The sequence below is a fragment of the Macaca fascicularis genome, chromosome 5 (assembly GCF_037993035.2).
Source record: "Macaca fascicularis isolate 582-1 chromosome 5, T2T-MFA8v1.1".
Classification (NCBI taxonomy): Eukaryota; Metazoa; Chordata; class Mammalia; order Primates; family Cercopithecidae; genus Macaca; species Macaca fascicularis.
The window spans coordinates 47,671,322-47,684,760 of record NC_088379.1 but is presented as its reverse complement, the minus strand read 5'-3'; the positions used below and the strand labels follow the sequence as shown (position 1 = coordinate 47,684,760).

Sequence of the window (13,439 nt, the reverse complement as noted above, 5' to 3'; positions counted from 1 at the left end):
AGATGACCCATGTTGTGGAGGGAGTTAGCTTTTTCTTAGTCTCACTGGTGCTTGTTCAATGGCCCCCGAATATCTTACCATGTGTCCCATAACTCCAAAGCAGCTGACTTGATAGAACAGAAGAACGGCCTTTTAAAGGCTCAATTACTATCACATCTGGAAGACAACATCTTGCAAAGTTCAGGTAGGGTCCTGTAGGATGCAATAAATGTCTTAAACCATCATATGCTTTTGCTTTTCCATAGCCAGGATACATTATATGCTTTTGTTTTTCCATAGCCAGGATACATGAGTCTGGAAACAAAGCGGTGGAGATTGGAGCAGCCTCTCTCACCATTTCATCTAGCAACCCACCAGAGTATTGTTGTTTACTTTCCCTGTGACTTTGGTTTTTGTAGGTTTGGAGATTCCATTGCCAAGAGAAGAATCCTTTTATTAAGGAATATTGAAAATTGAACTGCCCTCTGGCCGCTATGGGATTCCTTGTACTACTGAATTTATAGGCCCTGAAGGGGGTCAGTGTAGCTGGGGTGATTATCCTGATTAACAGAGGAAAATTGGGTTGGTACTTCACAATTATGGCAAAGAGAACTTTGTTTAAAAATTAGGGAATGCATTCGCTTCATTTCCTAGTGTTCTTAATAGTCCTGGTCAATGGAAAACTGTAGCAACCCCACAAAGACCAGACTAAACAAAAACCCAAATCCTACAGGAATGAATATTTGGGCACCTCCTCCAGCCAAGGTGTTGGCAGTGGCAAAGGGGAAATGGAATGGATAATGGAAGAGGGCATATATGATTTCCACTTTCAGATGGGCCGAGTGCAGTGACTCATGCCTGTAATCCCAGCACTTTGGGAGGCCAAGGTGGGCAGATCACTTGAGGTCAGGAGTCCAAGACCAGTCTGGCCAACATGGTGAAATCCCGTCTCTACCAAAAACTATAAAAAATTAGCTGCGTGTGGTGGCACATGTCTGTAATCCCAGCTAGTTGGGAGGCTGAGTCAGGAGAATCACTTGAACCTGGGAGGTAGAGGAGGTTGCAGTGAGCCAAGATAGCACCACTGCACTCCAGCCTGGCCTACAGTGAGACTCTGTTTAAAAAAGAAGGAAAGAAAAAATGGATGCTGAGGGGTGTACTGTGCTGGATGTTTCTTGTCTGCCCCTCTCCCTGCTGGTCCACTCTCTGCCTTTCACCAGCCTGCTCTTCGCTCCTGTGTGATTTACATACAACCATCTGGCTTCCTTCTGGGTTAGGCCAATGGAGAGCCCAGCAAGGAGGGAGGGAGGAGAGTGGAGTAAGGATATTAATTCTCCTGATTTTCTTGCTATGAAGTCTCCTTGGGCCATCTGTGTCCTTGGATGGATGATACGTGCTCTTTTCCAGGTGGCCTGGGCCACAGACACCCTCGCCTTCTAGGTTCTGGTAACCTTCCCTTCCCTCCTCACTTGGTTAGGTGTGGTGATGGCTCAGCTCTGGATTCCTGCACTATCCTTGTAGTTTTACTATGCTCTACCTACATCTCTATACTTCCTTTTATAAATAAATCCTTCTCAACATATCCCAGTTTGTGTGCCTTCTTTTTTTTTAATATTTATTTATTTATTTATTATTATTATTATAGTTTAAGTTCTAGGGTACATGTGCATAACGTGCAGGTTTGTTACATATGTATACCTGTGCCATGTTGGTGTGCTGCACCCATCAACTCGTCAGCACCCATCAACTCGTCATTTACATCAGGTATAACTCCCAATGCAATCCCTCCCCCTTCCCCCCTCTCCATGATAGGCCCTGGTGTGTGATGTTCCCCTTCCCGAGTTCAAGTGATCTCATTGTTCAGTTCCCACCTATGAGTGAGAACATGCGGTGTTTGGTTTTCTGTTCTTGTGATAGTTTGCTAAGAATGATGGTTTCCAGCTGCATCCATGTCCCTACAAAGGACACAAACTCATCCTTTTTTATGGCTGCATAGTATTCCATGGTGTATATGTGCCACATTTTCTTAATCCAATCTGTCACTAATGGACATTTGGGTTGATTCCAAGTCTTTGCTATTGTGAATAGTGCCACAATAAACATACGTGTGCATGTATCTTTATAGCAGCATGATTTATAATCCTTTGGGTATATACCCAGTAATGGGATGGCTGGGTCATATGGTACATCTAGTTCTAGATGCTTGAGGAATCGCCATACTGTTTTCCATAATGGTTGAACAAGTTTACGATCCCACCAACAGTGTAAAAGTGTTCCTATTTCTCCACATCGTCTCCAGCACCTGTTGTTTCCTGACTTTTTAATGATTGCCATTCTAACTGGTGTGAGATGGTATCTCATTGTGGTTTTGATTTGCATTTCTCTGATGGCCAGTGATGATGAGCATTTTTTCATGTGTCTGTTGGCTGTATGAATGTCTTCTTTTGAGAAATGTCTGTTCATATCCTTTGCCCACTTTTTGATGGGGTTGTTTGCTTTTTTCTTGTAAATTTGTTTGAGTTCTCTGTAGGTTCTGGATATTAGCCCTTTGTCAGATGAGTAGATTGCAAAAATTTTCTCCCATTCTGTAGGTTGCCTGTTCACTCTGATGGTAGTTTCTTTTGCTGTGCAGAAGCTCTTTAGTTTAATGAGATCCCATTTGTCAATTTTGGCTTTTGTTGCCGTTGCTTTTGGTGTTTTAGACATGAAGTCTTTGCCCATGCCTATGTCCTGAATGGTACTACCTAGGTTTTCCTCTAGGGTTTTTATGGTATTAGGTCTAACATTTAAGTCTCTAATCCATCTTGAATTAATTTTCGTATAAGGAGTAAGGAAAGGATCCAGTTTCAGCTTTCTACTTATTTTCCCAGCACCATTTATTAAATAGGGAATCCTTTCCCCATTTCTTGTTCCTCTCAGGTTTGTCAAAGATCAGATGGCTGTAGATGTGTGGTATTATTTCTGAGGACTCAGTTCTGTTCCATTGGTCTATATCTCTGTTTTGGTACCAGTACCATGCTGTTTTGGTTACTGTAGCCTTGTAGTATAGTTTGAAGTCAGGTAGCATGATGCCTCCAGCTTTGTTCTTTTGACTTAGGATTGTCTTGGAGATGCGGGCTCTTTTTTGGTTCCATATGAACTTTAAAGCAATTTTTTCCAATTCTGTGAAGAAACTCATTGGTAGCTTCATGGGGATGGCATTGAATCTATAAATAACCTTGCGCAGTATGGCCATTTTCACGATATTGATTCTTCCTATCCATGAGCATGGTATGTTCTTCCATTTGTTTGTGTCCTCTTTTATTTCACTGAGCAGTGGTTTGTAGTTCTCCTTGAAGAGGTCCTTTACATCCCTTGTAAGTTGGATCCTAGGTATTTTATTCTCTTTGAAGCAATTGTGAATGGAAGTTCATTCATGATTTGGCTCTCTGTTGGTCTGTTACTGGTGTATAAGAATGCTTGTGATTTTTGCACATTAATTTTGTATCCTGAGACTTTGCTGAAGGTGCTTATCAGCTTAAGGAGATTTTGGGCTGAGACAATGGGGTTTTCTAAATATACAATCATGTCATCTGCAAAGAGGGACAGTTTGACTTCTTCTTTTCCTAACTGAATACCCTTGATTTCTTTCTCTTGCCTGATTGCCCTAGCCAGAACTTCCAACACTATGTTGAATAGGAGTGGTGAGAGAGGGCATCCCTGTCTTGTGCCAGTTTTCAAAGGGAATTTTTCCAGTTTTTGCCCATTCAGTATGATATTGGCTGTGGGTTTGTCATAAATAGCTCTTATTATTTTGAGGTACGTTCCATCAATACCGAATTTATTGAGCGTTTTTAGCATGAAGGGCTGTTGAATTTTGTCAAAAGCCTTTTCTGCATCTATTGAGATAATCATGTGATTCTTGTCTTTGGTTCTGTTTATGTGCCTTCTGATTCTTGTTGGGATCCTGACTGATAATACTTCCCTTTATGTTCCAGGGACTTTAAAAGATGTTATCTAATTGGTTCTTCACCACGATCCTATTACAATCAGTCTTCTTGATTACCCTCTTACCATATACCTGGTATTGGTCTAGGTGTTTTACATGAATCAATTTAATTAGTCCTCACCATTGGCTTACATGTTAGCCATCCTATTATTCCCGTTTTACAGATGAGGAAACTGAAACACAGAACATTTACTAGTTTACTCAAAGTCACAAAGGTAGACATTTATCTCTGCCTTCTAGGGCTTTTCAAAGGGAGTACATACTATTTACCTCAGTTTTACAGTTAGGAAAACTAAGACTTAGATTAAGTAAAGAGACTTATCCAAGATGTAGTCAGCCAGGTGACTAGGGCTAAACCCTAGGTCTGTCTCCCCTAAAAGTGAATGCTCACCTCTAAGGTACTCTGCTGCCTCCAGAATATTTTCAGATGTCAATATGAGTATGAACTGATGGGGAAATGTAGGTTCTATGAAAATAAAATATCCTTTTGAAATTCAAAATTTATTTATGGTCTTTTTTATTATTATTGTTATTATTTTAAGACAGAGTCTCACTCTGTCACCCGGGCTGGAGTGCAGTGGTGCAATCTCAGCTCACTGCAGCCTCCGTCTTCCAGGCTCAAGGGATCCTCCCACCTTGGCCTTCTGACTACTGGGGACTACAGGCATGCACCACCATGCCTGGCTAATTTTTTAAAAAAGCTTTTTGGGGTAGACATGGGGTTCCACCATGTTGCCCAGGCTGATCTCAAACTTCTTGGGCTCAAGTGATCTGCCTGCTTCAGCCGCCCAAGGTGCTGGGGCATGAGCCACCACCCTTGGCTTATTTATGGACTTTAAAAATGAAAATCATCTCACTTAAATCAAATAATGATGAAGCTTGACAACGAAAGTCTAGGCATAACCTAGACTTATTAGGTAGTTCTTTCTTCAAATATTCAGTTTATCTTTAAACTTATTCCAGAGTAAGAGCCTATGTTTTATGGAATACTATGCAGCCATAAAAACAAATGAGTTCATGTCCTTTGCAGGGACAGGGATGAAGCTGGAAGCCATCATTCTCAGCAAACTAACACAGGAACAGAAAGCCCAACACTGCATGTTCTCACTCATAAGTTGGAGTTGAACAATGAGAACGTATGGACAACAGGGAGGGGAACATCACACACTGGGGCCTGTTGAGGGGTGGGAGGCAAGGGGAGGGAGAGCATCAGGACAAATACCTAATGCATGCGGGGCTGAAAACCTAGATGATGGGTTGATAGGTGCAGCAAACCACCACGGTACATATATACCTATGTAACAAACCTGCTTGTTCTGCACATGTATCCCAGAACTTAAAGTAAAATAAAAAATAATAAAAAAAGAAATACCAATACCTAGATTCATCCCCAGATAGTCTAATTTTTTTTTGGTGTGGGGTATGCAGGGTATGACCTGTGCACCAGAATATTTTAAAAGCTCCTCAGATAATTCTAACATGCTGCTAAGGTTTAGAACAATTTTTAATTGCAAGAAATAAATAAAAGAATCATCCCACTGAAATACCATCCCACTGAAATGTTGATGGAATTTTTAAAAAGAGCCTATGTGTTAAGCATTTTAATTTAAAAATACATGACAGACCTAATTCAAAATCTCTGCTAACAGATTTCCTAGGAAAGCATCACTTTTGGAATCCTATTCTCTTGTACATTTGTTAGTGAACATCAGCCCTGACAAAGGTAAAAGAGAATACACTGGTCATTTATCACTCACAGACTGAGGAAATGCAAAAACCAGGCCAGGGGAGAAGAGCCTGAGAAGGGAAACCACACTGGCCAAGGTGCCAGAAACTTATTTTTTGCTTTAGTGACAGTTATTTGTCTTCCACTAGTGAAGGAAGGCACGATCGAGACTTTCATATGCTTTATAGTAATTCGTATCACCCATCCCTTAGAGACTCCCTCAATATCATGTACTCGTGGCTTTCTAACAGCTGAGAAATGACCTGCTTTTCAGATAACACCATCCAGTCGGTTTTCTGTTGCTGCTGTTGCTGTTCAGTGCAGAAGCGGTAAGTCTACTCCAGGGGCAATTTCTTGAAAATTAATTAATTCAGTTTCTTTAATACCTATGGAGTCACCATGTCTCTTTGCACCTGCTGTTCTCTCTACCTGGGAACCTTCTCCCATTTTCTCCCTGTTGAATTCAGGTCGAGGTCAAATGTCAGGTCATCTGGGATCCTTTCCTGGTCCTTCGGACTTAGTTGTTCATCCCATTGTGTTCCCACCGTGTGCGGCATGGTTCTCCACTTAATTTTTATTTCATGTATGTTGTTTATAGGTCTGTGCTCCAATATGTAGTTTTTCCCTTTAATGGCAAGAATCCTATCTTAGTTATGTATCTCCCCAAAACTATCGGTGTATCTTATTCTTTAGTGGCAGTAAATGACTCTGTAAGAATTAAATCCAAGGCAGCATGTTAACAGAAAAAGGCTAACATTTAACAGGAGCGTCCTGTATATCAGATACTATGCTAAAAGATTTATGTTTATTAATTCATACAGTTCTCAAAACCACCTACTTTTTTTTTTTTTTTTTTACAATTCCCATTTTACCGATGAGGAAATTGAGGATTAGATAGGTTACACTGCTTACCCAAGGCCACACTATGAAATGGTGGAGCTGGGATTCAAACTCATGTTCCTAATCACTATACCGTGTCTATTTACAACAAAAAGACACCATCAAAAGAGCTAATGCATATAAAATGACAAGCACTGAGCCAGATACAGAGTACGTTTTTATTACCATGAGTATAATTTTATGCCCCAAAGATGCACCAGACTCTACTGGGAATGTGACATGTTTTTTCAATTTTATTTTATAACAACTCTATGCTCTTAGCACCTCTAGTTACTGGATAAGGAAACTTAAGTTCTTAAAACTAGTAATTTGCCCAGGGAGATGGAGTTAGGAAGTCTTCTAAATGAAAATGGAGTTGGAAACAGACCTGGATGTTTCTACTATTTCTGTGAAAATCTAGTGGATGTATAGATACCTTTTGTACAAATAATTATTTGTAACATGATTGCTTTTCAATGTCAGACAAGTGAGAACACAGATAAGCCTGAGCCCAGATGAAGAGCTTCCAGAAAAACACACCCAGCATCGCAGGCCATGGCTCAGTCAATTGTCAAATAAGAAGCAAGTGAGTATCATTTTGACAGGCAAGAGGGGAATGGAAAAGGTTGTCTTTTGAGAGTCTTCATTCACGAGGTGCTGTTTGTTACCCAAAATCTAGTATCATGCTTGGCATAAAATAAGTGCTCAATAATTTGTGAAGGAATGTTCTAGAAGAAAGTAAAAGGAAAAAGAAAAGACCAGTTAAAATAGGCTACTTATATTTACAGGCAGAACTTGAAAATGGGCAATGAGTGGGAAAAAACATATTCTGGCTCCTGTCATTTTGAGGCTGAGATTAATTTTCACTTCAGTGAGAAACAGCATTCTTAGGAAGTATGGTAAACCCAAGCACGAGCTGCCGCCACACACAAAGAAAAAGGCCTTTTTTCTTCTTTTAAGGAGACAAAAATCCTTAAAACAAGGTAAAACTATTGAAGAAGAGTACATCATCTTTTGAGAATTTTGATATTAAAAAGTCCAGTGAAATGCTGGCAAGAGAGCTTGTTATCTCAAAAGTGTACAAAATGATGAGGGTATTGCTGGATCCAAAAGGAGTTTTATGGTTAGTCCTTTTCTACATTTATGCCATCCTGGCTTCTGCCTTGGTGTAGCTAGATAAGAAAAGTGAGGCAGAAGGCAAATATGCTTTATCCCTATATTTTTTAGTACAAATTATTAAAATGATTGTAAAACAACTCATTTCTTGGTTTTCACAGTCCAACACGGGCTGTGTGCAGCCGTCAAAACGAAAGCCACTGCCTCCCCTCCCACCCTCTGAGGTTGCTGAAGAGAAGATCCAAGTCAAGGCACTTTATGATTTTCTGCCCAGAGAACCCTGTAATTTAGCCTTAAGGAGAGCAGAAGAATACCTGATACTGGAGAAATATAATCCTCATTGGTGGAAGGCAAGAGACCGTTTGGGGTAAGACACTTACATGACTTAGTCCATATCCAATTCCTCCAACACAAAGAAGACTATTTAGTGACTCAGGCTTATAACTCTTTCCTCTGCATGAAATGGAATCTGTCCCCTCTCCCCCAAGATATGTGAGAGAATGAGAGAACAGTGATTTCAGGCAGTTTTCAGGCAGAGTCTCAGAATCAGGTACACCTGGCTTCACATCCTGATGCTGCCGCTTACTATTGTGTGTCCCCAGGCAAGTCACTTACCCTCTCTGAATTTTTGTTTCTTTATTTGTACAATGGAAATAGTAATTCTGACAATGTAGGTTCTTATTCTAATTTGTGCTTTCATTTGGGAATTTGTCGGTTTTTTCCTGTTAAGCTCTAAGGTAAGAACAGAAATAGTATTTTATTCACTTTTATGTTTCTACAATGACAAGTTTTGAAAGCAAACATTGCAGTCGCTGCTGAATTAGATTAGAAAGAGAAAAGATCCTGGGATGCAGATAGGTTTCATTGTGTCAGTTGCAACAGATGGTTAATGCCTGACTGGAGTCCTGATTGAGAAGAATTCTGAGGAATATCTGGACTTCCTGAGAGAGAAGGCTGGCATTGATTTCTGATATTTGTCAAGATTTGGATATTCTAAGTATCCAAGTATTATAAGCATGTAAATTACATACCTCTCCAACTACATTTTCTCAGTGATGTGGCTCTCTTAACAGTTCTCAACATGTGATGGAGACTTTTCAGTGGAAAAAGAGGCATTAGTAGGTTCAGGACTGTGTAATTAGCCACATCTGCGGGTATGCTATTGGCATGCCTCAGACTTAAAAATTGAATTTTTTATTTCACAGTAAGTGAATAGAGTTTTTAAAAAATATAATATGCAAATATTAATATCAAAATTGTACTTTGCCACTACCTGCAAACCCAAGTGTCTCCCCAAAAGTAAATACCGTTATCCATTTTCAGATTATTTTCAATGCACTTACATACACCTATCAAAATATATGGTATTGTTTGTAGAATTCATTACCTAAATCTTATCATACTTTATGCATGATTCTGCAGCTTACTCTTATTTCTCAATAATATGTCTTGGAGATCTTTTTGTAATTTCTTTTTTTTTTTTTTCCCCTTTTTTTTTTTTTTTAATTATACTTTAAGTTGTAGGGTACATGTGCATAACGTGCAGGTTTGTTACATATGTATACTTGTGCCATGTTGGTGTGCTGCACCATTCAACTCGTCATTTACATCAGGTATAACTCCCAATGCAATCCCTACCCCCGCCCCCCTCCCCATGATAGGCCCCGGTGTGTGATGTTCCCCTTCCTGAGTCCAAGTGATCTCATTGTTCAGTTCCCACCTATGAGTGAGAACATGCAGTGTTTGGTTTTCTGTTCTTGTGATAGTTTGCTAAGAATGATGGTTTCCAGCTGCATCCATGTTCCTACAAAGGACACAAACTCATCCTTTTTGATGGCTGCATAGTATTCCATGGTGTATATGTGCCACATTTTCTTAATCCAATCTGTCACTGATGGACATTTGGGTTGATTCCAAGTCTTTGCTATTGTGAATAGTGCTGCAATAAACATACGTGTGCATGTGTCTTTGTAGCAGCATAATTTATAATCCTTTGGGTATATACTCAGTAATGGGATGGCTGGGTCATATGGTACATCTAGTTCTAGATCCTTGAGGAATCGCCATACTGTTTTCCATAATGGTTGAACTAGTTTACAATCCCACCAACAGTGTAAAAGTGTTCCTATTTCTCCACATCCTCTCCAGCACCTGTTGTTTCCTGACTTTTTAATGATCGCCATTCTAACTGGTGTGAGATGGTATCTCATTGTGGTTTTGATTTGCATTTCTCTGATGGCCAGTGATGATGAGCATTTTTTCCTGTGTCTGTTGGCTGTATGAATGTCTTCTTTTGAGAAATGTCTGTTCATATCCTTTGCCCACTTTTTGATGGGGTTGTTTGCTTTTTTCTTGTAAATTTGTTTGAGTTCTTTGTAGGTTCTGGATATTAGCCCTTTGTCAGATGAGTAGATTGCAAAAATTTTCTCCCATTCTGTAGGTTGCCTGTTCACTCTGATGGTAGTTTCTTTTGCTGTGCAGAAGCTCTTTAGTTTAATGAGATCCCATTTGTCAATTTTGGCTTTTGCTGCCGTTGCTTTTGGTGTTTTAGACATGAAGTCTTTGCCCATGCCTATGTCCTGAATGGTACTACCTAGGTTTTCCTCTAGGATTTTTATGGTATTAGGTCTAACATTTAAGTCTCTAATCCATCTTGAATTAATTTTCGTATAAGGAGTAAGGAAAGGATCCAGTTTCAGCTTTCTACTTATGGCTAGCCAATTTTCCCAGCACCATTTATTAAATAGGGAATCCTTTCCCCATTTCTTGTTCCTCTCAGGTTTGTCAAAGATCAGATGGCTGTAGATGTGTGGTATTATTTCTGAGGACTCTGTTCTGTTCCATTGGTCTATATCTCTGTTTTGGTACCAGTACCATGCTGTTTTGGTTACTGTAGCCTTGTAGTATAGTTTGAAGTCAGGTAGCGTGATGCCTCCAGCTTTGTCCTTTTGACTTAGGATTGTCTTGGAGATGCGGGCTCTTGTTTGGTTCCATATGAACTTTAAAGCAGTTTTTTCCAATTCTGTGAAGAAACTCATTGGTAGCTTGATGGGGATGGCATTGAATCTATAAATTACCTTGGGCAGTATGGCCATTTTCACGATATTGATTCTTCCTATCCATGAGCATGGTATGTTCTTCCATTTGTTTGTGTCCTCTTTTATTTCACTGAGCAGTGGTTTGTAGTTCTCCTTGAAGAGGTCCTTTACATCCCTTGTAAGTTGGATTCCTAGGTATTTTATTCTCTTTGAAGCAATTGTGAATGGAAGTTCATTCATGATTTGGCTCTCTGTTTGTCTGTTACTGGTGTATAAGAATGCTTGTGATTTTTGCACATTAATTTTGTATCCTGAGACTTTGCTGAAGTTGCTTATCAGCTTAAGGAGATTTTGGGCTGAGACAATGGGGTTTTCTAAATATACAATCATGTCATCTGCAAACAGGGACAATTTGACTTCTTCTTTTCCTAACTGAATACCCTTGATTTCTTTCTCTTGCCTAATTGCCCTAGCCAGAACTTCCAACACTATGTTGAATAGGAGTGGTGAGAGAGGGCATCCCTGTCTTGTGCCAGTTTTCAAAGGGAATTTTTCCAGTTTTTGCCCATTCAGTATGATATTGGCTGTGGGTTTGTCATAAATAGCTCTTATTATTTTGAGGTACGTTCCATCAATACCGAATTTATTGAGCGTTTTTAGCATGAAGGGCTGTTGAATTTTGTCAAAAGCCTTTTCTGCATCAATTGAGATAATCATGTGGTTCTTGTCTTTGGTTCTGTTTATATGCTGGATTATGTTTATTGATTTGCGAATGTTGAACCAGCCTTGCATCCCAGGGATGAAACCCACTTGATCATGGTGGATAAGCTTTTTGATGTGTTGCTGAATCCGGTTTGCCAGTATTTTATTGAGGATTTTTGCATCGATGTTCATCAGGGATATTGGTCTAAAATTCTCTTTTTTTGTTGTGTCTCTGCCAGGCTTTGGTATCAGGATGATTTTGGCCTCATAAAATGAGTTAGGGAGGATTCCCTCTTTTTCTATTGATTGGAATAGTTTCAGAAGGAATGGTACCAACTCCTCCTTATACCTCTGGTAGAATTCAGCTCTGAATTCATCTGGTCCTGGACTTTTTTTGGTTGGTAGGCTATTAATTATTGCCTCAATTTCAGAGCCTGCTATTGGTCTATTCAGGGATTCAACTTCTTCCTGGTTTAGTCTTGGAAGAGTGTAAGCGTCCAGGAAATTATCCATTTCTTCTAGATTTTCCAGTTTATTTGCATAGAGGTGTTTATAGTATTCTCTGATGGTACTTTGTATTTCTGTAGGGTCGGTGGTGATATCCCCTTTATCATTTTTTAATTGCGTCGATTTGATTCTTCTCTCTTTTCTTCTTTATTAGTCTTGCTAGTGGTCTGTCAATTTTGTTGATCTTTTCAAAAAACCAACTCCTGGATTCATTGATTTTTTGGAGAGTTTTTTGTGTCTCTATCTCCTTCAGTTCTGCTCTGATCTTAGTTATTTCTTGCCTTCTGCTAGCTTTCGAATGTGTTTGCTCTTGCTTCTCTAGTTCTTTTAATTGCGATGTTAGAGTGTCAATTTTAGATCTTTCCAGCTTTCTCTTGTGGGCATTTAGTGCTATAAATTTCCCTCTACACACTGCTTTAAATGTGTCCCAGAGATTCTGGTATGTTGTATCTTTGTTCTCATTGGTTTCAAAGAACATCTTTATTTCTGCCTTCATTTCGTTACGTACCCAGTAGTCATTCAGGAGCAGGTTGTTCAGTTTCCATGTAGTTGAGTGGTTTTTATTGAGTTTCTTAGTCCTGAGTTCTAGTTTGATTGCACTGTGGTCTGAGAGACAGTTTGTTATAATTTCTGTTCTTGTACATTTGCTGAGGAGTGCTTTACTTCCAATTACGTGGTCGATTTTGGAGTAAGTACGATGTGGTGCTGAGAAGAATGTATATTCTGTTGATTTGGGGTGGAGAGTTCTATAGATGTCTATTAGGTCTGCTTGCTGCAGAGATGAGTTCAATTCCTGGATATCCTTGTTAACTTTCTGTCTCGTTGATCTGTCTAATGTTGACAGTGGAGTGTTGAAGTCTCCCATTATTATTGTATGGGAGTCTAAGTCTCTTTGTAAGTCTCTAAGGACTTGCTTTATGTATCTGGGTGCTCCTGTATTGGGTGCATATATATTTACGATAGTTAGCTCTTCCTGTTGAATTGATCCCTTTACCATTATGTAATGGCCTTCTTTGTCTCTTTTGATCTTTGATGGTTTAAAGTCTGTTTTATCAGAGACTAGTATTGCAACCCCCGCTTTTTTTGTTCTCCATTTGCTTGGTAAATCTTCCTCTATCCCTTTATTTTGAGCCTATGTATGTCTCTGCGTGTGAGATGGGTCTCCTGAATACAGCAGACTGATGGGTCTTGACTCTTTATTCAGTTTGCCAGTCTGTGTCTTTTAATTGGAGCATTTAGTCCATTTACATTTAAGGTTAAGATTGTTATGTGTGAACTTGATCCTGCCATTATGATATTAACTGGTTATTTTGCTCGTTAGTTGATGCAGTTTCTTCCTAGCCTCGATGGTCTTTACATTTTGGCATGTTTTTGCAATGGCTGGTACCTGTTGTTCCTTTCCATGTTTAGTGCTTCCTTCAGGGTCTCTTGTAAGGCAGGCCTGGTGGTGACAAAATCTCTAAGCATTTGCTTATCTGTAAAGGATTTTATTTCTCCTTCACTT

General features: G+C 39.5%; 1 protein-coding gene across 11 annotated transcripts in view; it reads left to right on the top strand.

Moving 5' to 3' along the window:
- Positions 1–13,439, top strand: part of TXK (TXK tyrosine kinase) — a 79,428-nt gene that overhangs the window by 15,972 nt on the left and 50,017 nt on the right. For 7 of the 11 annotated variants that reach the window (XR_012434817.1, XR_012434816.1, XR_012434814.1 and 4 more), the window contains exons 2-4: positions 5,968–6,022; positions 7,056–7,158; positions 7,850–8,055. The exons of 3 other annotated variants lie outside the window; for them this stretch is intronic. Coding sequence is in view for 1 of the 8 variants with exons in the window: in XM_005554841.5 (XP_005554898.2) it covers positions 5,968–6,022; positions 7,056–7,158; positions 7,850–8,055 (364 nt within the window). In the remaining 7 variants the exon portion in view is untranslated. Of the gene's footprint in view, positions 1–5,967; positions 6,023–7,055; positions 7,159–7,849; positions 8,056–13,439 lie in introns of those variants that run through there. One more of the 11 variants, XM_074039741.1, reaches the window with a different exon arrangement.